Raw genomic sequence first — 26,100 nt, 5'->3', positions numbered from 1 at the left:
TCATAAATATGCAATAACACTTTTTGCACCTCACACCAGAATACAGTGTAATCCAGTGTGACACATTATCAGCCAACAGTGTCAGCATCCTTAGAAATATATACAGTCTAATGTAGTGTAATATAGTTATGAATATGTTAATACACTTGGGTTACTCTGGAAATTGCCATAAATGTTATATGGAGATCCTCAACTGACAAAATGTGGTAAAAGGTATATAAAAAACTGAATACATGAATAATTAATACATCAATAAATGATACTAGCTGAAGGATTAGAATGATCTATAGTTAGCGAGCTAGCTTTGTTAGGGTTAGCTTGCTGGATAAAATGCTTTAGCTACTGGATGCGGTCAAAAGAAACAATGTGTACAACTTTATATTTGCTTTTACATTCTGTCTTTTTCATTTTCCACTAACATTTTTCACATTTTGTCAGTTTTGGTTCTCCATACATATTCACAGTGTTGTTGCAGCTGCAAACATCTGCATGTGTCGAAGTCGTTCAGCTTTGACATTAACAGTAATTGTCCACCAATAAGTATGTATAAGGTAGGTGGCAAATTATCTGCTCTTTATAAAAACACTGGGAATAAAATGCCTTCACATTTTTTCACACCACAAACTTTCAGAGTTAGTTTAGTTGGGTGCTATTTTAATGGTTAACCTGCATTTAAGATATAAAGAGTTAAATATTTTGATAAACTGAAGAAGTCACTTATAGATCTTCACAATTTTATAGCAGTGGTGCTTGTGAATTATCACTTGATCAGATACAGACATGAGTTTTAGGAAATGACTTTCTCAACGGCTGTAAACTGTGATGAAATTTGATATGCTAGGAGTATGGTGTTGTAACACAACCTGACCAAAATCTTACGCTTCTCTTCCTTGACTGATAATAATTGAACAGAAGGGCAGAGGACATATAAAATCAAGGCATGGAAGAAGGTATTATTACAGATTTTATTTATTTATAGGTCTTAGACATATTTACATGAGCAGTCATTAAGTAAAAATGATTTTTTTTTCTTTTTTTAATTTTATCTCACAGATAATAAAAGGCATCTACATGACAGACAAAGAAACAAAGGGGTAGATTACAAATGGTCACACCCTTATCTTGCATTGCACAGTCATCTTTCTAATGTCTTTGGCAAGAGTGGTTTTCTGTGCAGTAGGTAGCCTTGGTAACAATAGAAAATATTGCACACACTTTTTTTTTTTTTCTTACTTTTCCTAGAAAATAGGTTAAAAGATCATGGTTCACTTGGCTTTAGACAGTTTTTGTACACGTCCGTTGGCCTAAAATAGAGTGAATGATTCTTTCAAATGTTTTCAGTGAGAGAAAAGATAAACTCTGCACAGAAAAATGCATCTGCTGCAACAGGGCCTCGACGGAAAAGAACAGAAAGAAGAAATGTAAAAATACTCGGCTGAAAAGAATATGGTAAGGTTACAGCAGTGGCATTTATCTCTAATAAAAACTTTCTTTAAACACTCTCTTACAAACAAAATTGAGCTCTACAGTTAAAATAGATGAGGTTTAGACTTGGGTCAAAATGCAAATGAAGTTCCTTATGTTTGTTTCAGCCTATGGACAACATCCCATGGGTGGGGTCTACGACACCAGAACAATTAAGATAACATAATGTTGTCAGTCACAGGACTAGATGCATATCTTACACAGGATAAAACAAAACTGTCTGTATGGCTTACACCTGGTTCCATGGTCTCCATAGGAAACAAGAACGATGGGCCTACCGATAACAGGGGCGTGAACATCACATGTCCGAGCTCAGGAGAAAACAAACCAGTGGATCGTGGCTTTACAGTTGTTTTTAGCTACTGATTCCTCTCGACTGGCAGGCATGAGACCGGTGTGAAACATCCTCATCAGAGTGAGCCATGGGGGTTGGCGCTGGCCGGCGTGCCACTGATGGCGTTGAAGATGCCCATAGAGTCAGACAGAGTGCTCCTCACACCATCCTCCACCGGGTTTATCTGGGAGAGAAGGTCAGTTAAAAATAGACATTTACTTCATCCTGTTTAAAAGTCAAACGCACGCATGCAGCTTAAGTCTAGGGGCTGTAGGGAAATAATTTGGAGGGGGAGGGTCACAAAAACATGGTATTTTTCATCACCCTGTCTCCGTGTCAAGGCGTTATTTGCCTCATTAAAATGGACTATTTGCTAATGATTACTTTCCGCCACACACCAGCGAGCAGCACACTTTCATTTACCACTTTAATGCCATAAGGCCACAAAGGTGCCACATGAGACCAATCAATGTTTTGGTGTCTTTATTTTTTACTCAAATAAGAGAGTTGGAATATTCACCATATTGTTTTTTATGTAAAATATATTATTTTGAGATGTTGGGGGATGTTTTTGCTATTTTTTTTTTTTTTTAATTCAAGGCGAGGATCCAAAGTTAATGTGAATAACGCTGGACATGGTCTTTCATAGTTTTGCATAAAATGACATATGCGATTCACCCGCACCCTCAGCTCCAATAACTTCCCTCCAGTCTGCTCTGTTCCTCTACAGAGAACAACAATAACTTCAAATGACAAAAGCAGCGTTACCATCCGATCTGCTCAGGCCAGCACAAAGAGAGCAGGAGATAAGAGACGTGGTTAGCGAATGTGCAGAGGATCGCAGCAGAGACACAAGACAACATCTCGCAGTTGGTTTTGGAAGAACAGATTAAAGGACCACCAGAATAAATCCAGGTACATAAAAACACAAATTATATGCAAATAAAATGCATATAGAGACAACAACAAAAATGCTAGAGCACATTAAATTTCCGTCTTTCTATGAGTTAACTCCTGGGAAACTTGCTGCTGCTGCAGGATTCATTTTCATTTGTCACTTGCAAAATATCAGCAAAGGTGTGATGAAGCAAAGGTGCACCTGAGGACCTGAAAAAAGTTCTATAAATTCACATCAGACCTGGTTTGAATACTTTTTATAGAGTGTACTTCCTGGGTTCTAGATAGATGGGATTTGTCTCACTGGACAATAAAATATGTGTCAGTTTTCAGGTAACCTTTCTGCAGCTGTAGTGCAGCTGTTGTAAAGTGTAGAGACTCATGCAGTCTGAATGCAATAACAGCTGATTGTGACGTGAACGATGCAGCACATCTGCAGCAGAGTCTTTGGAGTTCCTGCCTGTTCGTGCATGATGTTCGACAGCTCCCTGGCCAGGTCCCGGTAGTTGGCCTTCATCTCATCATGATACTCCTGCTGGTCCTCCTTGATCAGCCGCTCGTTCACCCCCAGCGCCTGACCGCAGGCGTCCACAAACTGCCTGAGGAGAGATCAATATACATTTTTAGTGACACTTAAAAACAGGCATGAGGCAACAAGCAGACAACAGGAAGAGAAAGTTTCAGAGTTAGTTGGTTTTTTTTGTAATATGGGGGAATTGTCAGGGGCAAGGTCAGAACAAGTATTGTGTAATAAAAACTCAACGTAATATCAGACCATCTTAAAAAATGTAATCACTAAGGAGAGATGAACAACCATCCACAAAAGACAACCATAAATGATGCGTGTTAGTCAGTGTGTTTGTGTCATTAACCAGTAACATAAAACATAGATATGGGCACAAATAATATGTAAACAGACGACACAATATATATATTAGATATTTTATTTACTTTAGACTTCATTTAACTCACAGCGTACAAAAATAAAAATAGGCACACATGATCTATTTTATCAATTATGATGAACAGAACAGGCAAATATATTATCAGAGCATGAGAGACTAATGATTAACACATAATAATATTTTTATACTATTATTAGAGGATTTTATTACTGTTATTTTTGTTTTGTTGTCATGTTTGTTATTCATGGTGGTCTGTCCCTTTGTCTGTCACAGACAAAGGGACAATGCAGAGAGGGAGGAGAAGTCGTGGTTTTACATGTGCAGATGATTCCGTCATCAGTCAGTACCTGAAAACCTCTTTGAGCTGTTTGACCTTGTTGTCAGGATATTTCTTGGCACTGCCGTCGTCTAGGAAGGCCCTGGCGTAAGCAAGAGGACCAGCATTTACCTGGAAAACGGCGGGCGTCAAAGATCATACGTTACGTCTAAGTAATTCATAAGAAGTAAAATCATTTAAGGCCTTGTTATCAGTACCTGAACACTGATGCTGCCTTGCAGTTTGAGCTGCAGCCGGATCATGTCCACCTCCGTGGCCGAGCACAGCAGTCGCAGCTCGGCCACCTTGGAGCTCATCTCGTCTATGGCCACCTCGATGGGGCTCAGGTCGGTCTGGTGTTGGTACATGACCGCTATTCGCTTCTTTACGTAAGGGAAACAGTGGGTGGCTGGATGGAAACGGGGTTGAGGGAGAGAAGGTATTATTTCAAGATGCTAGCTCAGATACTAACACATGTAAACACCTCTTTTATATAGATGCTGATATGTTATTTCTTGATGTCAACATCAATAACCGGGATATTAACTCTGTTCCATGGTGCATATAAACAGTCACTGATGGTAAGGTCTTCAGCCAAGTCATAATCAGTCAGCGTGATTATTAACAAGACAACACCTGAACTTTGGGATGAAGTGGAGAGTACAGTAATAAACCTCTATCTATCTGAACGTTTCAGGTGATTGACACCAGGGCGAGACACCTGTGAGGAGGTTGTTAACCACAATAACAGATGGCAGCCAGAAAGATAGTGTTGTTCTGTGCTTCCTGCCATTGCTACTGTGATAAGGCTGGAGAGAAAAACTTGGTTTGGTCGTTTACTCCATATCAAAGCCACATTATATTTGCTATATCTTTGCATGACCTACTGGTGAGAACGGTCCGGCGTTTACACTGCTCCTCCACACCTCCCTGCTTCTTGCCCGACACGGTGAACGGCGTCTCAAACACAAAGCGCCGGATGTTGTGGCTCTTCTCGAAGTCCGTCTTCCTGTCCTCAAGCTCCTTGTCATCTAGGTACGGTGTGACATGGGTCACCTGGATGTAGGCGTACTTGGAGTCTAGGTCCTTTGGGTTCACCTGTCGATGAGTAAGGAACAAAAATGTTTTGGTTTGACTCAACAAATTTGTTCATTTTAAGCCTCAGTTTCTGAATACAGGCTGTGTTCATTTCTCTGTGGACTGAGCACTTTGATACTGTCATAGTATTAATATAGAACCTAGACCTGCTTTATAATCAAAAAAGACATGGACATCTACCTTTATACTATATGGGACCTTTAAGCTGCATGTTTTTCTGCTCCAATATAAACCACAAGCCTGGCTAACCTGGCTACCTCACTACTGTACAGTAACCTGAGGACAAAGAGCATTTCATTAGCAAACTACATTTTCTGAGAAGGTTTCAGGTTACGTTAGAACAGAGGTTCTAAAACTTTTTTCTGGCCTGCCCCCTTTTCAGATGCTTAAAAAAGTGCACGCCACCCACCCACCTCACAATTTTTTTTTTTTAATCAATCTTTAAAAATGAGAAGAGGGGCAACTAATAAAAATTCAGGTTGAATTTTAGTGAAATAAAGGTCGGCACATTAGTCACAATCAGGACTGTCACATCCACTGAATATTATATGTTTAGAGAAATGTTATTTACACAGACCGGCTGGTGAGGATGTCATTTTGCCTGGGACAATCAACCTCAGTCTTTTAGAACATGAAGTATGTAGCTATAAACATGTTTACTTGCATACTTGCAGCTTCATATGCTGAAAAAAAAACGAGAATAACAACAGAAAACAGAAAGTATGTCTCAATCAAAAGCATTTTAATCTCTGAGCTGTGGGAGTTGTGTCTTTTCTGAATGCTGTCCCTGAACTCTGCACTAGCAACCTACAGTAACATGTTCCCCAAAGACCATTGCATAACTCCATACCATTTACTATCAGCCATATAAACACACAAATGTGATCCCACCTTGCCGGAGTCCTGAATGATCTTGACATTCTCCTGTCCAAACTTGTCAGAGTAGAGCTTCAGGAGCCTCTGAGAAATCTCAGACAGCGGCGTAAACTTTGGCTCCTTGTAGATGTATTCCTTTCCATCCTCATCCTCGAAGAAGCCCTGCAGAGGAGAGGAAGACGTCAAGACATGACCTCTGTCAGCGTGAGCCGCATCATCACCTGGATCTATCTTTAAGTTCGCAGGATAAAAGGCTGAGTCAAGCTTTGAAAAAGAGTGTTTCATTCAGAAAATTTTCATTTATTTATTATTGTTATTCATTTTTTATCTAAAATATGAAAACAAACACTTTTTCCAAAATATTTTTTTATACGAAATACGATTTCTTAAATTTGACCAAAATAAGGAACAAAAATAAAGAATAAGAAATATTATTCTTATAAACAGATTGCATAGGAATATGGAAATTCATAGTAGCATGCAAATATTTAAAAGGGACCCTAGATACATCAACATGCAGATAACATCTGTTCACAGTTGGAATCATACAGTTGGTTTAGGGCCATGGAAGCAACTCAGTCACGTATGGAAAAGTACACAGACAAGGGTGTGGGTGGAAACAGGCCGGTATAATCACTGAAGGGGGGGGGGGGGGTTCCACAGAGCTTTATCACATACAGTAGATTTACAGAAAAGAGTGTCTACAGCTGAATATGCTTTTGTTTACCTACAAATATGCCAGCATGTCTGCATAACTACTACTACTCTCCCACACTACAGCGACATTATGCCACTAATATGACTAATGAAGACATCCGCCCACAAACGGTATTACTATGTAAGGACATGGAAAAAAAGACACACCAGGCTAACACACACACAGAGTGAAGTCCTTACACACTTACCGCAGCCTTGGAAGGGGGAGGAGAAAAAAAAAGAGAAATCTCTGTTAGTGCCAATGTGCATGCATGCTTTTATTAGGAGTTCTTTGTTTCCCCCTCTCTTGGAAACTTGGGCCTCACCTGTCCAAAGAAGGCCACTCTGAAGTATGTGCCCAGCAGCCTCTTGCCAGTGTGCATCACCTCCATCACTTTGGTGTAGGCACGGTGGAGGGTGTCATACAGGTGTGTGAGTTTCTGTTCCACAGAAATACAACAAAAAAAAAAAGAAAATGTCACAAGAATCATCAATCGATGCTAGTTAGCGGCTATGTAAATACACGATTATCATTATTATAGACATGGTAAATAAACAGCAGTTATGTTTCTATTGTAGGGTTATTGCAACTTTTTGAATCTAACACACACTCCATGTTGCCTGGAAGATTTATGTTATGCAATTACAACACAACTCTTATATATAAGTGGTCTGAAACTGTGTTCAAGGTGCAGAATACCTCAAAGTCTCTGCGCTGTTCATAGATGGGAATGATGAGCCTGTAGACATCAGCGATGAGCTCATAACGCTCCGCCTTCCAGAGGCCATCAGCGCACTCCTCCAACAGCTCCATCAGCACCTCCTGAACAAACAGAGGCACAGATAACTGAATGCAAACTCTAGTAAACCTTCCCCTCCTCTTTGCAGTTTCCAGCTCAGAATATTTAATTTGTTGCGAGGAGGGACATTTCTGCTCGTTCTTATTTGTCTCGGAGGTCGCAGCAAACTTAAGTCCCTGCAAAGACAGCAGACGTGGGAGGAAATGGATGCCTCATCTCCTTTGTTTTTATTGGCGGAAGACACGCAGTCCATCTCATAAAGAGAAAAGCTGCTCAGAGCAGATGGGCGGTAAATGCACTTCTCATTGCCTACAGATCTGTCGACCAACTTATAAATGCTCACACATTCTGTAGCCATCACTTTCAATTTCACTGGGATATCGGTTTGCCAGAAGACCTGGTCTCAGGCCTCTGTTGAGCCTCCATGAGCAGGACACTGAATCCTCAACACCTCTGGGAGCGCTGACCCTGAGCCTTTGTCAGATGTCCTGTCTGTTCATTCTGCCAGCTCAGTGATTTTCCCCAGAAACAACACATGCACCAAGCCCTGTGTCAAAGTCTACTGCATTTTCATTTTGTGTACTGTACAGAGCAATTGATACTCTTTACAGAGATAAGGCTGTCATTATGTGACACGTGATGCCAATGGAGAACTTAAAAAAACATCCTAAACGCTTGGTCAACACAGAGATAGATAGTCAACCCACAGTCTACAGTATATGGCGCTTAGAAAAGATTACAATAAATATCTAACCTCATTGAAGTGAACATCCTGCATCCCTACATCCTCCATCATGGCCGCCTCCTCGTCGATGTTTGGAGTGATGACGCGGAAAGCAGAGCATCCCTGTCTGAACATACCTGACAGAGAGGACACAAGCAGAGAGATACAGAGCCAAAAAAATACAATTACTTCTCACAGTCTAAAAACAATGACGGAAATTTTTTTTATGACCAAAACTAACTTAAAAGTCATCTTTGAAACCAAATACTAAGAAAAAAATGTTACATTTTTGTATTGAATAAAAGCTAAGTGAAAGGCAGATGAATTGACAAATACACAAATATATGCATCTGCATCCCAGGGATATCGCTTTGTTAACATATTTACAGACTCAAATATTGGCATAAGTTTCCAAAAAATATAATACTCAAGTTAAGTACAGATACTACAAAATGTACTCAAGTAAATGTACTTTGTTACTGTCGGCTCATTTGAACAAAATCCTTCTCACGTTTCACAACAAGACACTTTTTTTTCAAGTCATGGTGGCAGTAATAAGTTTCCATATCCAGCAGTGGCTTTCTCATGCATTTTGCAGGGTATCTCTTACTAACACGTTTCAAATTGTATGTAAAAGTTGACATTGTGTTTGGAACTGTACAGTAAAAGATTATCATTGTTATTATTATTAACGTTAAACTGCAACTTGTCATTCTGATTGACCTCATCTCAGCTCCCACTCAGAACAAATCAGCAGTAAGAGCGGGCGAGACGCCTCGAGGGGAGTTCAGCCCACTCTGATTTGACAATGACCTTTCAGAAAAACCTGTAACATTACACAACAGATCCCCTCCTCGGTCTGAACACAGTAACCAGTTTGATACGAGAAGAAACTCTTATCTAGAGAATGCAGTGTTGGAGTGTTTTTAACACGGGAATGGACAGATGACCCTTGGACAAGTGCTCAGGTGGCAGATGAGAGGGTATGTTCCTGTGTGGGCGTGTGGGTGTGTAACATGGGAAAACGCGTGCTGACTGCATTTGATCCAAGCAGCAAGAAGCTAGGAACTCTTGTAGATTTTGACCAATCTTAAGTCAAGTAAATCAATGATTATTTGTTTTTCCAATCGTCAGTGGTGTATTGATTTATTGTATTATAGAGCCACTAAAACAAGAGGAGGAATCTGCATCATTAGTCTAGTGACATGGACTCTTACAACCGCCCATGAACTTTCTTTAGAACATCAGATTTATTTAGTCTATTAAACAGTCATTCCAGGATAAGCTTCTTTCAACTGTGGTAATTCTCACCACTGACTCATTTATATGGCCTCTGTAAAGCAGGACCATAAAAATTGGAGTTCAAAAGGTCAGTGATTATATATATACTAATGAAGCATACCATTACCAGGAGACACACACTCCTATATCCACGACTCACCTTTTCTCCACAGGTACTCCGCCACCAGAGCAGCAACATGCACGTAACACATGGCTGTCTGCAGGTGCAAAAAAGCAGAGTATTAAAGTGTTGCAGCTTCCTGTAGAGCTATACCCACTACACCTAAACTTAAAAACGGACTCTTAACAAGCATTGTAAAAAAAAAAAAAAAAACACCTCGGAAAGGTCTCCATTCTTGTTGTGGATGCGCGCCATGCTGTCCAGCCAGGTCTTGCGGAGCTCGGGCGTGCTGGTGTAAGACTTGGCCAAGCTGTACTGGAGGTCCACCAGCATCTCCGGGTCGTTCTCGTGCTCCTTCATCTGCTCTGTGGCCATCAGCACTGTCCTGATGCGCTTTGTCAGGTCCTTCACATCTGAGGGAAATGCCGTATGCTGGAAAGGACAAAAGAGGCAAATCATATCAAGGATGAAAGTATCAAGGATTACACTTCCGTGGCAAAAGAAAACTGGAAAACTGGTTGTGAGGTCACCATGACCTTGACCTTTGACCTTTTTCCGCCGAAATCTAATAAGCCCATCTTTAAATCCAACTGAATTTTCAAAAAACAACCCCAAGGCGTTACTGACAAGAGTGGGACAGACCAAACAACCTTAAAACACAACCAAAACCATAAAAACAGAGAAGGCCAAAGGTTACTCCATCACTTTTAAGCCAGCCTCCACCCCTCACCTTGATGTTCTTGTCACTGTTGGCACAGTTGTTGATGATAGAGAGAGACTGCTGGAAGCGGGTACCCCCGATGCCAATGACGTCAGCAATCAGCTGACTGACAGCAATTACCACCTGTGTGAGTTGTGAGGGAAGAAAAAAAAGTGATCAACGCAACGCCAATGCATGAATTCAGAGCTCGCAGAAAAACGAAAAAGAAAAGTCGTCGTATTCATGACTTGGCATAGCACCTACCTGCAGGTGCGTCCGCACAAAAGACCTGCGGCCCGTGTAGTCAAAGTTACTTTTCATGAGGAAGTAGAGAAGATGGGCGGCATCACTGCGAATGGAGCTCAGCTTGGAGTTACAGCACTTCAGGATTTCATAGCACAGAGAGGCACACATGTCGGCGCGGCCGTCAAAGAAGGTACAGGGGAACTGGAGGACGTAGGGAGATATATAATGCATGGCAATTTATGCTTCGAATATGTTTTATTGTCATGTCCTATTTTATTTCATTGTTTTATTTATAGTATTATATTAATATACACTCACATTTATAAAACAGATATGACGGTATAAGGATTGTCCTAAGAATTCGAACATTATCCAAGAAAAAGAAAAACAAACCAAAAAAGGGGAAAAAGTAAAATAAATAAATAAATAAATAAGTGAACAGATAATTAAAAAAAAGTGAAAACTGACAAAAAATAAATGTGTCAGTGCTAAATACTGAATAATATGTAAGGTATACGTAGTCTAAACCCTGTTTAATGCTTGGCAAATTATAATTAGGCTTTGGGATATGTAAAGAAAGAGAGGAACTATCAAGTGAAATATAATAAAAAGAATTTCTAAGTCAGATCATCTGCCTGAAAAAATGGGATTTAATAAGGTTTCACCTTGTAGATGAAGGTCCTCAGTGATGTGAAGACCTGTTTGAGGGCGGCCTCAGACTGAGGGATCTGCAGGAAGCACAAATGCACCTGGAAAACTTTCTTCATCAGGGGGTTGTGACCCAGGTCTGAGGTCAGCTGGGTCTGTGGACACAGGAGGACCAACAAACCAGAATGTGAGACACGAGATGTCACGCTTTGCAGTTTTAGTGTAGCATGTACGCATGTATGACTGTCTCAGCTGACACCTTGAATCCCATGATGAAGATGCTGAGTGTGTCCAGTACAGTCAGACAGACCTCTGTGGACACATTGGCCTCCAGCAGGCACTGGCTGTTCACATCTGCTTCTGTATGAGAGTACACTGGACAGAAAGCACAAGGTCGATGTTTGAGATATCACTTTATTGGAGTGATAAATATGACTTTTGCAGAAACGCAGCACATGACCTACTTTGGTTTGATTGCTTTTGTGATAAGTATAAATGACTTATTTCTGGCAGCAAGTTCTGTGATTTTTATTGCAACTATTACTGGCTGCCATTAGAGGTCAACAAAACACATTGATTAAGTGACGCCCAGGTCCCCAAGGTACAAACATGCCTTAATTCTATCATGTTAACACGGTGCTATCCAGCTATAATTGGTTTGTTAATGTTAGATTAAAATATTTGAATAAAAGTGAGCTCTTATTTTGAAATAAGCTTTCATATGAGGTGACTCAAATTTAAAGATCAGGTTTAGGTTCTATCTTAACACTGTGAAAGTTTTAAAGAGCTCAGTCCACAGAGAAATGCACACAGCCTGTATTCAGAAACTGAGCCTTAAGACGAGCCGTCAGGACTTCTGTAACTTTGTGATGTCACAACAAAGCAGTCACTGCTCTCAGCCATGCCCCAAGCCCAGCCCACCTGGAAAAGTGTAAATGGGACCTTCAAGTAAAATTGTTAAAATCCAATTGAATACAATTTATACTTATTGTATGCAGTATACTTATACTTAGTTAATGTACATAAATATAATTATACGAGAAAGCTGTTGACAAAACAGACCATACAGTAAAAGCTCAGTGGGTTTTACTACATATTAAATAAAGATCCAGATGAAAAATGAAGTTTATTTTAAGTTTTCATGAAAGCTACGGACTAACATCTCAAAAGCCCTCTCAGTCATTGTGCGTATACTTTTTTGCATCTGGGAAAGTCCTGCTGCTTTATGTATGATGTCTTCGGTCAAATGCTGTAAGTTGTCTGACAAGGGGAAAGTAACATTACAGCACAACTGTTTGCATACGGTATTCATGTACATCTCTACTAAGGTTGTCTGTAAAGATGAGACAGGAGGAGCTTACTGTTGTTGAAGGTGTGAGCATTCTCCAGAGCTCCCAGCTGCTGGAGGCGAGCGTGCAGGATCCCCGCCCTGTTACGAGACACAGGTAGAGTCAGAGACTTCCTGTCTGGAGCTACAGGCCCAGTCCCCTCCTGGTTCCTGTTGGGGAGAGGAAAAAACACCATTACTGATAAGTTAAGTTAAAGGTCCCATATTGTACACTTTTCTTTATACATCTCAATGTAGTTTTACATCTCCCCTCTCAGGCTTCTCTCTGAAGCTCTAGTAACAAAAGGTTGGTGAGCCAATCAGAAGAGAGACGCTGAGCCTCTCCTCTGGTTGGCTGACTGTTTTCTGAGTGATTGAATAAAAATATAGCAGATTTCAGGTAAACACTCAGAGAAACTAAATCTGCAAGGTTGGATGGTGGGTTCAGGTGGGTGGGGCTTGGAGCACGGCTGAGAGTGCTGACTGCTTTGTTGTGACATCACAAAGTTACATTTTAAGGCTCAGTTTCTGAATACATTTTCTCTGTGGACTGAGCACTTAGATACTTTCACAGTATTAAAACACAACCTAGATCTGATCTATAATAAAAAAAGACATGGAAATCTCTCACTTTATACAATATGGGACCTTTAAAGTATTGGAAAGTTAATACATAGATGAAGAGGGACAAAATTATGAAATAAAGAAATTGGCAGTAAGTAATCATACAGCAGATTCACAGTTTGCTAGAATGAACAGTCTGAACTTTGGTAACAAAGACAAATGGAAGCATCATGCATTTAATTAAGTAAAGTGAGAAAAAACAGACAGGAATCTCTTACCCATGCAAGAGGGGCCTGAGGCCAGGACATTAACCACAAAACAACTTGGCAGCAGTGTTAGAGATGAGAGAACAAACCAACAGCAAGGGGTTAAAAGATTCAGTAAGAAGTTTTGTTTGTAAGTCATGTTATTGCATAGATGGTGAAAACATTATCAGTTTCAGTTCAAGAATAAACTCATAATTTGAATATCACATGAGATATGTGACGTCATCAATTTCCTTGAACAGAGCAGCATGTACTCTACCTGGCGATGAATCTCTTGCCCATATATCTGAACTGATGGAGGCAGACTCTGCAGGGCAAACACAACCAGGGGAGATCAGTCAGAGACCATTAACAGAATCAAGGCATCAGGCATTCAGGCTGTATTTACTTTATTGTGCACGAGCTCCTACTTCCAGCAAAGAAAAATAAAATCAGTAAAGTCTAATTATTTAGAACAAATATAGTCGTTTTCTAAAAAAAAACCTTTACCCTGGTCTGTAAGGGCAAAATTATTGCCCCATTGTACTGAACTTTACAGGGTTATGATTTTAGACATTTAGAAGGTCAGTTTACTCGTCACAAGGAGTACCACTCAGTAAAACAGTTGCATAATGTCCTCTGTGGTTCTGAAGGGCATTCTCTAAAGACAATATCCAGCTGCATTATGTGAATTGTAGATTTGATTCATAATACAAACTAAAAGTCAGGATATATAGGCCTCTGCTGTTTCAGGTTGTGTTTTGCACAGCTATGAAAGATGGGGGACAGTGTTTTATTATATAATTTTTTTGTACTTTGTGTTGTATTGTGTGTATTTTCCTGTGGAGTTTTGTGTTTTGCTTTCTTTATGCATTTTATTGTTGTTTTATGCAATTTAATAGCCCATCTACGGAAATACAAAGAGGGTTAGGCTGTAAGTACTGTGGTATGTGGTTTTACTTTGTGGTACTGGTTGATGCTGTATAGTTATCTCTGTAAAAGAAAGTTCGACATAAAAAAATGATTTAAAAAAACTAACAATAAATGTACCCTTTAAATATTTAAAAACCCTTCAAATGTTTGATGTATTATGTTTTTGATTTTTGACACAATATCTGAATAACGCCTTGGGGGAATTTCTTCAAATTTGGCAAGTGTTGGACTCAAGGACAAACTGAGTAGATATTGGTGATCAAAGGTCAAAGGTCAAGATCACAATGACCTCACAGAACATGTTTTTTGGCCATAACTCATGAATTCATACTTTAATTATGACACAGTTTGACTCAAATGTCTTTAAGGATAAAATTAAGTTTTAACATTGTATCCCCACAAGTTAAAAGGTCAACTTCACTGTGATGTCATTATGTTCTGCAGAAACACCTCTGGCTATTATTCAATGCTGTAACTTTTAATAGTCTGGTGGGATTAAATCAAAGGCTAATAATTATTTCCAGCTGTAATTTCAGCTAAATCTTACTCTCGACCACACATGTATGTGATCATACAGAGGTCGTCTAGTTCTGTACTTACTCTATTAACGTAAAGAAGTCCATTAGTTCTGAGGAAGCTGCTTTGTTCCAGTAAGCAAAAAGGGCCTCTGAGAATGACGAAATGGTAAGAAAATAGTAAGAAAAGGTTTACTCTAGGGCTGTTGTTAATATCAGCTTGTGTCAAAATCAAGTACAGCAGGCTGTCCTACCCTCTGACATGCTCTTGAGGATATGCAGAAAGCACATGAGCAGGTTTTTGATCTCATCCCTGTCCAGTTTGTCACAGCGCAGCACAGTGCTGCCCAGAGCCGACGCACACTGGTTCTGATGCATAGGAAGAAAGCAGAAGGAGACAAAGAAGAAATCAGACGGCAGAGTTGCAGAAAAATCAACACGTCAAACACATAAAGAACATCACTCAATCAAGCCAAATGTCAGAGATGAGAAATGTCAAGTTTTCTCCTCGGAGGAGAAAAGGACACAGGAGCCAAAAAGGTAACATTTGCCGAAGCCGTTCTGTGCTTCGAGATAGAAACACCAAGAAAGACATTTACAGCTACATTATAGCATGTGAGGAAATAAGTGAAAAGAGGTCAGTTCAACCTCCGCATCGGTAAAAACACACTCCCTCATGTGGGACACGCAGAAGAGAAGAATGTTGGGAGGATTTTGGACATATTGTACAGATGTGTTTGAATTCACTGGGACTTCAAGTACCAAAAGCATCAAATATGGTTTACTGACACAAATCTGTACAATTCTAGCCAAAACCTGCTGGTGGAGGGGTCACAAAGGTCAAACAGAATACTTGTATAGGTATGTTCTCTTCCTGATTTCCATCCACACTCTGGCCTGCAGCCGGCTTGACATTATCACTGTCACTGTCCTGCAGCAGGTCAGGCAGGGGTACTGTGAGGAGGGAGAAGTCGATGGTGACCCGCTTAGTGGCACAGTTCAGAGGTGGGGCTCGATCCTCGGGGTCCAAGGGGAGAGGGGGCACGTTGACCGAGTGCCTCCTAGTAAATCTCTCTTTTTGGTGGAGTTGGGAAGTTACAGAGCGAGGAGAAGGAGTGTGGGAGCTCTGGACGAGGGGGGGTGTGAGGAGAGCATGGATGTCCAAGGGTGCAGATTATTAAGAAAAAAGTCATGGGAATGGTGTTTAATGTTTTCACCTGAGGAGGAAATTTCATTCACTTTCTCACACTGACAACCTCAGTCAACACATTTGCACTATATATGTAAGTAAATATATGGATACTATATACACAAATAGGGACAAAAACATATATATTTTTTCAATACATCAAAACCGAAAACCAAACAGCAAGTCCATCCCTCTGAAAACAAGACCTACTGAATGAGAAAGTCATACTAGAAAGTATCATCATTATCATTAAAGGTCCCATATTGTATAAGGTGGGATTTCCATGTGTTTTTTGATTATAAAGCAGGTCTAGGTTCTATATTATTACTGTGAAAGTATCAAAGCCTCAGTCCACAGAGAAATGTACACAGCCTGTATTCAGAAACTGAGCCTTCAAATGAGCCATCAGGACTTCTGTAACTTTGTGATGTCACAGCAAAGCAGTTTCAGCCATGCCCCAAGCCCCGCCCACCTGGACCCACCATCCAGCCTCACAGGATTTGGTTTCTCTGGATGTTTACCTGAAATCTGACACATTTTTATTCAATCACTCAGAAAACAGTCAGCCAATCAGAAGAGAAGCTCAGAGCCTCTCTTCTGATTGGCTCACCGACCTTTTGTTACTAGAGCTCCTGGGAGAGGAGATGTAAAACTACATTGAGATGGTTTTTGGTTCTTAAAACCACAAATATATCTTCTTATGGATGTCAATACTTAAAATAAACACAAAAGTGTAAAATATGGGACCTTTAATGTTGCAAACGAAAAACTGTTAACAGTATGACAGATAGAGGAAATAAATTTTACAACACCCCTAATGGGCAGGGGCATATAAAATGTTGGGGATATCACAACAGACCGCTTCTCTTCCACATTGAGTGACCATTTAATCTGTATAGGGAGAAGATCTTTCATATGGGACAAGTAGTCGGCAAAGGGGATACATGTTATCTGTATCTATACAGGTCCTTTACTGCAGTCAGCTGAGGAACTAATGAACTGATGAGGATCTCTGGAAAGATTTACAGGTAAAGGAGAATATTAGATAGATTACAGAATGTGCCCAATAAAATAGAAGTTTGGACACAGTGTCCAAAATTCATGCATCCATGTACCTTCTCCAGGGAGTTGGTCTTGTCACTGCTCTTGTCCAGCAGGCTGTTTCCAGAGTCGGTGGAGACCAGGGAGCCTCTGGAGTCTGCGTGGTGAACCGAGCTGACATTGGGAGTGGAGCTGTGAGGGGACGCTGCAGGGGCAGAGCACAAACAATAAATAAATAAATAAAACTCTAGTTTGTTACATGTCAGAAGATGGGATGAAGTAAGCATGGAGAAGAGTAAATGCATTTGTAAAAATAACAAAATCATTTGTGGTGAAAAACTGGTGTAAATTTAAATAAGCCTTGGCTCGACGTATCAAACACTGTACATCTTTGTGTTTGTGAGAGAACTTCATGTGCTTGTCACTGATAATGGAGGAAGGAGTCACCTGTTCCAGAGATGACCCCAAACACATCTTTGTGGAGAGCATTTTCTATGCAACTCCCGGGTTTCTGGGGAGTCACGATGGAGTTCGGCACCAGAGAATCCTCCCTCGCATTCTGGGACAGAAAGCAACAAAGCATTACATTACAGGGCTTTTATTGTGAAATTACAATAAAAACATGCTTTCAGCTTAGGATAAAACACTAATGTTGCTTTAAAAATGTTTAAGCCAGTGACATGTTGAGCTGTCATTAACCCGGGACTTAATGTTTTGGAGGGATGGCAAGTCTGGCGCTGGCTGGGAATAGATGCTATTCAGCTTCCCAGCACTAGATGTCAGGCTTACACTGAGGTTGCTGAGAGGTGCTGAGTCCTTGATGTCAAGTCTGTGGACGTTCTCCTGAAGCAGGCCAAACAGAGGGAGGTACAGGGTGGCAAGTCTGGCCTGTTGGCTCTGGAATGACAAACAGAAGGGTGATCATGGATTGAAAAGTTGTTCAAAGTCCAACTGATGAGAAATTTAGTGGGTTGAAGTTGCGTAGAACTCACTTTCGCAGCATAGCGGTCGTCGAATGTGTGTTTGATCATCAGTCCCTTGAGCACCTGGATGGCGATCTGACGGATCTCTCGGAACTCCTGGAGAGCCCCGCCCACCTCCCTGAGCAGCAGCCCCACCAGGAAATGGTTTCGACAGAAGTCATCAGTCAGAGAGTAGTCCAGCTGGAGATCTGCAGCGGGCGTCAATCAACAGAAATCACTCTCAAATTAAAGACAGGAAGTCGTTGAACAGAACAGGATGCAGAGAACAAGCATCATAAAAATTGCATTTCACTTAGATGAAACTGTGTTAACTGTTTGGGGTTTTTTTTTTGTTACCTTGGAATCTCTGTATTCTGCCTTTTCCGAAGGGCATGGGCAGATTGAGAGGAACGTAATGCTCGTGGCTGCAAACAACCCGCAGGAACTCAAACTTGAACTCATATAAAGTCTGCCAGGAACACAAGAGAAAAGACATTATATGTAGGCTTAGACTTCATGTTTAATAACTTGGATAAAACCATTAAAGAAAAAGTATCAGCCGAGCCTTTTAACCTTTGGGTCTCCGGGCACAAAGCAGTTCATGTAGTTGTTGATCTGCTTGAATACGAAGCCTCTGTCCATGAAGGTGAAGCAGCGCTGAGTGGAAAAGGGAACAAATGCAGTAAATGACCACACGTTCAAAATCTGAACTTTTCTTTGAAATGAACTGAATCATTGTTTTAAATGAATATAAACAATCTGGAGTAAGGATGGTTTATACAGGACTCTGCAGTAGAGGCTAAAACTAATCAACTTATTCAATCACAGTGCTGCATTGCAGGTAAGAAGTGCCAACCTTGATGAACACTGCCAGGCTGTGGTTGGCATTATGAGCCGCGTCCAGGTTGTCCTTGTATTTCTGGGTGATGTGCGGCATCAGCATATTGACCAGAGTCTCCACTGCGTGATAGAAGGATGCAGAAAAACGCTGGTTCCTGGACAGCTGGACAAGAAAAAGAGGAGATGAATCAGGCTCGGAGGAAAGGGGTTAAAGAAAAAGAGAGAGAACTAAAACAAAGACCGACCTTGACCTTTCCACTCTCCATGAGATAGTGAGCCATCGATTTCACCAGAGCTTCAAAGAAGAACCACGAGTGCTGCGACATGAACACAAAGTCAGCGCAATCAAAACTGTCATAGTAAATGTGTAACAATTAAAATCACAAAATGCTTAAAAATACATTTTAAAATACATTTTAAAAAAGCATAATCTCTTCTCTGTGTGGACTGGAACAAGAAGTGACAAAACAAACACAGATTTGGAACAAAGAGCAACACTGCCACACAAAGGCAAAAAGCAGTAACCACATATTTTGTCAAAATGAAGTTTAGAATCAGACTTTTCAATATCTGTTTTATCATAAAAATTATTGAGCATAGAAATGTATAATTATCAGGTAAAGCAAGAGTGTATTTATAAATGTATCATTTATACACTGACTTTTCCCAAGCTGTTATCTGTAATTGAAAAAAGATCAAATTTGATGAACTGATATCTTTGTAAGGAGAGGCAGTAGCTACGTCCAACCATGACAGGGAAGACAGGAAATGGTAATTAACTAGCTACCTTTAAATGTAATAATATGTACTCAATGCTATGCACAAATATTTAAAGTGGACAGAGAAAATTAGATTTCCTGTTTCTATTTATATTTCTTTTATTCTGATATTGTTGTTATTGTTGTTTTTACTATATTTATTTTGCTTCTATTAGCTTACTGGTAGGTAGTTATCTTCTATTGTTAATTCTTACATTCTCTAATATGGTTAAATTTCAACATTAATCTCCCTGCACTGGATATTATTTATATATATTATACCTTTGCTATTCCCAGTGTATTTTTCTTTAATTGTGCAATTAAAGAAATACAAAAAAAGGTTTATAATGGGAGGGTAAGATAATAAAAAACTCTTTTTTTATTAATATAAGCAAATAGTTTTTAGCGATGAATGCAGGTTACCTTTAGCAGCTTGTTGCTAGTTAGGAAGTCAGTAGATGGCTTGAGTATGGCTGTCATGGCTTTGGCCAGCTCCTCGTGGACTGTCTTCACATTGGTGGAGGAATAAGGCTCTGGCTTAAACACGAACTGAGCGGAACGAGGGAGGAAAAGAATCCGATTATATCGTCTCCATTTCTACAGAAACACAGGGGCACATGAACACACCGTCTTGGCATGTCTACTGCACCTTGACATAAGATCTCAGGTAATGCTCAAGCCCCTCTTCGTGGCACTGCGCCACAACATGCACCATCACCCTGAGGAGGAAGAAAGAGAAACAGATGATAACATGAAAATATAAAAGAATAAGAAAGGAGGACGTGAGGGATTCCTAAAGGGAACAAACCAAATTTGAAACTTTATGAACTTTAAGGTGCTGACACCTCATTTACATGCTGCCTACAGACCTTCAAAGACTAGCACCACTCACAACTGAGATATCAAACACACCGATGGTGTGTGAGGGCCATAGGTGACTGAAAAAGGCTTCAGGCTATTCAAGAAAAACAGAGGAATATGCTGCTTTGAAATGAGAAGCAAATAAAAGTGGTATTATAATTTAAAAACAGACAAAAAAAATGTGTATGTAACTTTTCATAAGCGTGTGTGCACGTGTGCGTGTGGCCTGCCTGGTCACGTTGACAGCCACATCCTCATGTGTGGCTCTGGTTAGGACACAGAACAGCTGGTTGAGGACGGTGGGCAGAAAGTTGACCATCACATGACCCTCCATTGCATGGAGACTCTATTAGAGGTGAGAGACGGGAAGCAAGAAAAGAAAAAAAAAAAAAAGTTAAATGAAAGTCGACTGTGGCTCTTTACATTCCCTCGAAGGTTAGGTGAATAGATTGTATGTGATGGGGCATGAAGAACAGGGTGTGTTTCTTTTCCCTCAGGGCATTGTGGATAAGTGGAGCTCTGCATACCTTCAGGTATTTCACCAGCTCCCCCTCTGATGCTTGTTCTGACATCTCCATGCTTTGACAGTGGTGGAAGAAGTTGTGCAAGTGCTGGTCCTAAAGGAAACACATTAATCTATATTTCGCTTTATTTGCATTTTAGCCCAGTTTTTTTGTTTTTTTTTTTTTTCCATCAAGAACATCCTATAACTTACTGTGAACATACTGTAATCAAATGAGTGTCTGTGTATATACCTGAGTGTAAACCGTGGAAACAAGATGAGTTGAGACTTTGAACAGGGGTTTTCCTCCATCGACCCATTTGACCTCTGAGGCTGAGTGCTGCAGAAACAAGTAGGCAACAATTATCGTCCTGGATACCGAATAAAAACTGCACTGTGTCGATCAATACGGAAACCAGCCAATAGGAAAACAGCATGTTAATACTTTAAATATTCAAATTATTTTCAACATCGAACTGTTTCTCTATCTATAATCTTTGTAATATGGGGAGGTTAAGCTGATTCGGCATATGGCTGAAGTGTACTGTAAGATAGACTAAAATAAAAGCTTTTTAAAACAGGCTTCTTATGAAAACAAATGACATAAATTAATTCTTTTCTCAAAAAAAATTTGCTCACAAGACACACGTGTCCAGAATTATATTCAACACATGCAGTTGAATTTGAAAGCATTAAGCACAAAACGCTAATCTGATGAGCCACTCCTGTATACATTATACAAGAGTTTTAATTACATTTACATTAACCCTATTAGCCCTACATCAGTAAGACTAATTGGGATCGTAATGGTAGCGTGCTATTGATTGACTTGCAGATTTGCAAACATTTTATGTGCAAGACTTTATGATCTGGAAAAGGTCCCATTAACCATTAACCACTAACTGCATCTTAATGGTTTTGGAAATTGGTTTAGGACCAGTACATGAAAATGCTTTGACCGACAAAACAAATTAAGTCTAAAGCTCTAATATCCTTTAAAAAGAAAAATAATGCAGCAAAAATGACTTGCAAAAAAAAAAACAAGAAGGTAGCCAGAAGGTCCTGAGAGCTCAGCTCAGCAGGTTATGGGTTCACAGCACTCTCTTGACTTTTATTACACATATTCGAAAAAAAAATAAATAATAAAAATCCAACGTTAATATTAATCATCTGTTTTTCTCACCTTGGTGACACCATCCTGGGAGCTCAGGTAGCCGGCGGGTAGATTGGCGGCCACAGACAGCTGCTGTTCGCTCATGATGACTCTGCCGTCCCTCAGCAGAGGCAGCCAGGCGGAACCCACTGTGGATGAGGAGCAGGTAACAGTCGGGTACAGAAGCCACAGCACGGGGATCAGGATTTCAAATATCTCCACTTCCTGGAGCTACTCATAAAACAACCATCACACTGCGTAAAAATGTGCCTGCATCAAACTGCAGCTAATTTACATTAACTGGTTATTTCATATTTTGTGGGATGCATTTAAAAACCCCTGCTCCTGTTTCCATTCTGTGGGAGAAGAGCGAGCGAAAGCTCCCACCTGGAGTCTCCACCAGGTCTTTCTTCTTGCTGTTGCTATCACAACTAACGTGATAGAAGGTGAAGAGGAGGTGATGCTTCTCGTGCAGCTGGGTAGGCAGCTCTATCTTTATCTGAAGGTGAGACAAAAAAGATTCCTGGGGTTCAGTTCCCTAATACAGCCTGCAGAGTATTTCCAGTGGGGATTCAAACAACATGAGCAGGGATGAGAGATGCCTGCATACTTCAAAACACACTGCTGTCAAAAAAATGACATTTTGAATGGGAGCATATGTCAGAACATATTTGCGCCTCTCTACTATACTAATATGAGTAGAATGAACATAGATATCACCTCATCGTAGAACTCAGGGTTCTGCTGGTGGTGCAGGATGGCTGCATGCGCCTGCTTAGTGAATAAAGGACCTCCTGGACGTCCGTAGATGCACTGCGGGAGATAAGCAAACACGGGCAAAAGATGAGCGCGAGCTTTTACACACAGCCATCACAACACGGGATGATGAATAAGGTTCCAGTTGTCGGTTTGCAGAGGCAGGACAAGGTCACAGGGCCCTTCATGCAAGAGGAACTTTTACAAATAGATTTGTTCTGAAGTGGCACGTGCAAGAGATTTTAGAGAATTTGTGGGCATCCACAATTTTACTTGTGCTTCGAAATTTCTCTTAGGTACGAACAAAATTCATGACCTGTCATATGAGTCGTGAACAGATTGACTGGCGTCCTCACAGGAGTAAAAACACACTTGAGCTAAGAATTATAGTGAATGGATTTGTAGTTCGACATCAACATTTAATTAAAAAAATATCTTAAACTAAATTTAAGCAAACTTAATATTCTTGCCACCATACCATCTCCATTATGGCTTTATTTACTAAGAGATCTTTTAGATTTTAGTATCTTTATGCAGGTCACTGTCTAGTATCTCAATGATTGTGACTGCATCACAAGAACAATGGACATACTCATGTATAACTTTGCTTTTGAAAGTTTTTGTTTTTTGTTGTGAGTTTGGTGAATCTGACTTTGAAAATTCTGACAAACAAGCCGCGCAAAAAAAATCTGTTCGAAAATTTTAGAATACGAAAATGTTATTGCATGAGACCGATTGCTTTGGAAGTCACGAGTAAGTCACAAGTCCTCATTATAAAGTCCAAGACAACAATTTCCATGTCAAGACCAACGTATCCCAAATCAAGTTTCAAGTCAAAACCAACAAGTCCAAAGTCAAGACCAACTGGTCAAGAAAATTCCAAATTAAAGACCAGCAAGTCAAGTCAAGACCAACAAGATCCAAGTCAAAACCAATGGGTCCCAAGTCCTAAACTCGTTCAATCAGACATCAAGTCCAAGTCATTTGACTCGAGTCAACACCTCTGTTGGTTTGAATTTTGTCAATCAGCTCAAATGAAATTTTTTACATGACGTGTTAATGTACCTTCAGCGGCTGGGCTTCTTCTTCATCAGAATCCTTGAATTCAATGCAAACAGCGATATTCCTCGCCTGAAAGGGGGGGACAAAAGTGGAAAAAAAAACAAAAAAGACAGATTATAATGGAAAAGGAAGAACTAGTTCCATGATGTCCCTGTTGGCCTAGATCCAATTCCAGACTCCTTCACTACTGGGCCTCTCTGTGCCCATTTCAGACGTCCATCAGTTTCAAAATAAGAGGGAAAATATTTCAGGCCAAGGATTGCCAGCTCTTGGTAAAATAAAAGAGGGCAGGGAGACATGAAGGAGAGAAGGCAGGTTGGGTTCCTATATGGGGCTGACCTTGTGAAAATAACATCCCACTATTAATATATTAACCAGAGGCTGCTGCTCTGCGCAGGGATAATGCTATCCAGCTCCACTCTTTGGCTGAACGAGCTCGAGGCGGCTGCCAGTTGTGCCACGGGCTAAACAGGAACGCAAAACGATGAGAGAATGCCTGCCAAACAAAAGCATTACTTTCCAAAAAGAGTAAGCCATTCTGAAATTAAATTTTATGTAGATAAAGTATTGACAGTGCAGATCAGGAACCCGCCAACAGAAAAGCTTAAAATTAAAGATATAATCTGTTACATGAACTCCTATGCATTGCACACGAAGTACCTTAGCAAAGGATTTCTGCCCATCATACTTGAGGTGTTTCGGGTAGACATAGAGGTGGTTTTTATAGATGGTGAATGGTTGGGAGCACTTAGCGATGCAGGGCATGAACTCCTCCACCTCCAGAAGAGCGCTGCCTGGCCCATTGCCTTCAAAGTTCCTCACGGGGATGTAGGAGGAAGTGACACAGTCTGCAGGCAGGAAACGGGAGGAGTTGCAGAGTTCAAGCCTAAAGACTCCTGATTATAAATAGATGGGTCAAAGTGGTTTTGTAAATATTTAGAAGGGTTTACTTGTTACATCAGGGGCCACGCTGTCAATAGTTACATCTAAGTTCCCCAAGAGCACGGGGAGTTTGGCCATTTTCTCTGGTCTGTTGGGAAAACAGAGATAGAAACAGCGATTACAAAAATGAATCAAAACAAGTCACGCCGACATCTTAAAAACAGGGAAGAAAGAGAGAGGAGGAAAAAAAAAAAACAAAAAACGGACTTTCTGAAGTCAGCGAGCAGTTTGAACATGTCCTCATCTGACAGCTTGCTGCTGTCCTGTCTGTAAAGAGCTGAGAAGCGAGCACTTTTGTCCAAAGTTCCTGACGCATCTTTGAAAACAGGCCTGCAGAGACAAGAAACAGAAACATTTAATGTTTTCATTTCGGTTCAACGTTAGTGCACCTCCGGAAAGGCTGCTTTGCCTTTAACCATTTACATTCACTTTATATGCAGCATATTAAAACTTCATCACTACATGGTATCATGACAGGAGTGAGTAGGTTGCCTTGATTTTTAGAGTTAAGTTTTCCCTCAAATAGTCTGTATTTATTGGTAGAACAGCAATAAATAGACACTATTCTATTTCAAAACCAGCATCTGATAGTTCAAATTAGCAACCACAAGAATGCATTGTTTCAACATAACCAATATTAAGTTATAACATCACAATAACCTCTCTATATTGTGATATAGCTGTGAGCAGTTGATGGGCTTTTATGTGCTGGACTAGTTCTTGATTCTTGCCTTGCAACCATAGACTGTATATATATATTTGGACATAGCTTTGGCGACATCAACTTTTCCAAGGTGCGAACATGTTTCTTTCAGCAGTAAATCTTGCCATTTTAACTTGGGAGTTTTTTTGAATTAGACTTGTGAGCTACTCCTTGTATTTGTTGGGGACTGGGCCAGATCGGAAGTTCCACATCCCGGGCACACACACAGAAATACTGCATGCAGCCGGAGCCACACTCTAATGCTGGTAGCCAGATTTGGTTACTCTTGAACAGATGTTTCCAGTCTTTATGTCAACCTATGCTAACAGGCTGCTTTCTAACATACATCACAGTGGCATCAATCCTCTCATCTCACCCACAAAGTAGATTAGCACATTGTCCAAAAAGTGACACTATCGTTTCAAAGCTAATTGACACAAAGAAAAAAAGAAAACAGGAATGCACAATGGTTTTTCATACCTTGCAGCCCAAGCAAATGGCATCCTGTACTGTCCCAGTCTGCTACAGGCTGTCTTAGCATTCTTCAGCACCTTTTGCGCCACCTAGACAAGATTTTTTATATATTTATATATATTTGTATAGATTTAAAGCCACATCCT

The 26,100-nt window shown here is 40.4% G+C and overlaps 1 protein-coding gene across 6 annotated transcripts in view; it reads right to left on the bottom strand.

The window, feature by feature from the left end:
• Positions 1 to 946: 946 nt before the first annotated feature.
• The window catches only part of dock9b (dedicator of cytokinesis 9b), a 61,228-nt gene continuing 36,074 nt past the window's right edge, over positions 947 to 26,100 (bottom strand). For 3 of the 6 annotated variants that reach the window (XM_071464600.1, XM_071464598.1, XM_071464599.1), the window contains exons 13-52: positions 25,961 to 26,043; positions 24,985 to 25,107; positions 24,786 to 24,865; positions 24,496 to 24,683; positions 23,839 to 23,904; positions 22,738 to 22,830; positions 22,405 to 22,516; positions 22,048 to 22,166; positions 21,118 to 21,204; positions 20,890 to 20,979; positions 20,593 to 20,708; positions 20,151 to 20,220; positions 19,925 to 20,050; positions 18,989 to 19,060; positions 18,760 to 18,906; positions 18,477 to 18,560; positions 18,261 to 18,372; positions 17,934 to 18,112; positions 17,731 to 17,838; positions 17,389 to 17,500; positions 17,016 to 17,146; positions 14,966 to 15,080; positions 14,797 to 14,863; positions 13,544 to 13,591; positions 12,489 to 12,625; positions 11,387 to 11,502; positions 11,145 to 11,282; positions 10,498 to 10,680; positions 10,264 to 10,377; positions 9,750 to 9,965; positions 9,573 to 9,630; positions 8,162 to 8,268; positions 7,308 to 7,430; positions 6,934 to 7,047; positions 5,927 to 6,073; positions 4,825 to 5,035; positions 4,156 to 4,346; positions 3,969 to 4,069; positions 3,177 to 3,315; positions 947 to 2,003 (exon numbers count right to left, since the gene is read on the bottom strand). In XM_071464600.1, coding sequence (XP_071320701.1) covers positions 1,896 to 2,003; positions 3,177 to 3,315; positions 3,969 to 4,069; positions 4,156 to 4,346; positions 4,825 to 5,035; positions 5,927 to 6,073; positions 6,934 to 7,047; positions 7,308 to 7,430; positions 8,162 to 8,268; positions 9,573 to 9,630; positions 9,750 to 9,965; positions 10,264 to 10,377; positions 10,498 to 10,680; positions 11,145 to 11,282; positions 11,387 to 11,502; positions 12,489 to 12,625; positions 13,544 to 13,591; positions 14,797 to 14,863; positions 14,966 to 15,080; positions 17,016 to 17,146; positions 17,389 to 17,500; positions 17,731 to 17,838; positions 17,934 to 18,112; positions 18,261 to 18,372; positions 18,477 to 18,560; positions 18,760 to 18,906; positions 18,989 to 19,060; positions 19,925 to 20,050; positions 20,151 to 20,220; positions 20,593 to 20,708; positions 20,890 to 20,979; positions 21,118 to 21,204; positions 22,048 to 22,166; positions 22,405 to 22,516; positions 22,738 to 22,830; positions 23,839 to 23,904; positions 24,496 to 24,683; positions 24,786 to 24,865; positions 24,985 to 25,107; positions 25,961 to 26,043 — 4,731 coding nt within the window. In that variant the 3' untranslated portion in view covers positions 947 to 1,895. The remainder of the gene's footprint in view (positions 2,004 to 3,176; positions 3,316 to 3,968; positions 4,070 to 4,155; positions 4,347 to 4,824; positions 5,036 to 5,926; positions 6,074 to 6,933; positions 7,048 to 7,307; positions 7,431 to 8,161; positions 8,269 to 9,572; positions 9,631 to 9,749; positions 9,966 to 10,263; positions 10,378 to 10,497; positions 10,681 to 11,144; positions 11,283 to 11,386; positions 11,503 to 12,488; positions 12,626 to 13,543; positions 13,592 to 14,796; positions 14,864 to 14,965; positions 15,081 to 17,015; positions 17,147 to 17,388; positions 17,501 to 17,730; positions 17,839 to 17,933; positions 18,113 to 18,260; positions 18,373 to 18,476; positions 18,561 to 18,759; positions 18,907 to 18,988; positions 19,061 to 19,924; positions 20,051 to 20,150; positions 20,221 to 20,592; positions 20,709 to 20,889; positions 20,980 to 21,117; positions 21,205 to 22,047; positions 22,167 to 22,404; positions 22,517 to 22,737; positions 22,831 to 23,838; positions 23,905 to 24,495; positions 24,684 to 24,785; positions 24,866 to 24,984; positions 25,108 to 25,960; positions 26,044 to 26,100) is intronic. The other 3 variants (XM_071464603.1, XM_071464601.1, XM_071464604.1) reach the window with 1 other exon arrangement.

The sequence above is a fragment of the Trachinotus anak genome, unplaced genomic scaffold (assembly GCF_046630095.1).
Source record: "Trachinotus anak isolate AG129_WGS33_773 ecotype Australia unplaced genomic scaffold, CSIRO_AGI_Tana_v1 ptg000026l, whole genome shotgun sequence".
Taxonomy (NCBI): Eukaryota; Metazoa; Chordata; class Actinopteri; order Carangiformes; family Carangidae; genus Trachinotus; species Trachinotus anak.
The sequence above is the reverse complement of the archived record's forward strand: the minus strand, read 5'-3'. Positions and strand labels throughout refer to the sequence as shown.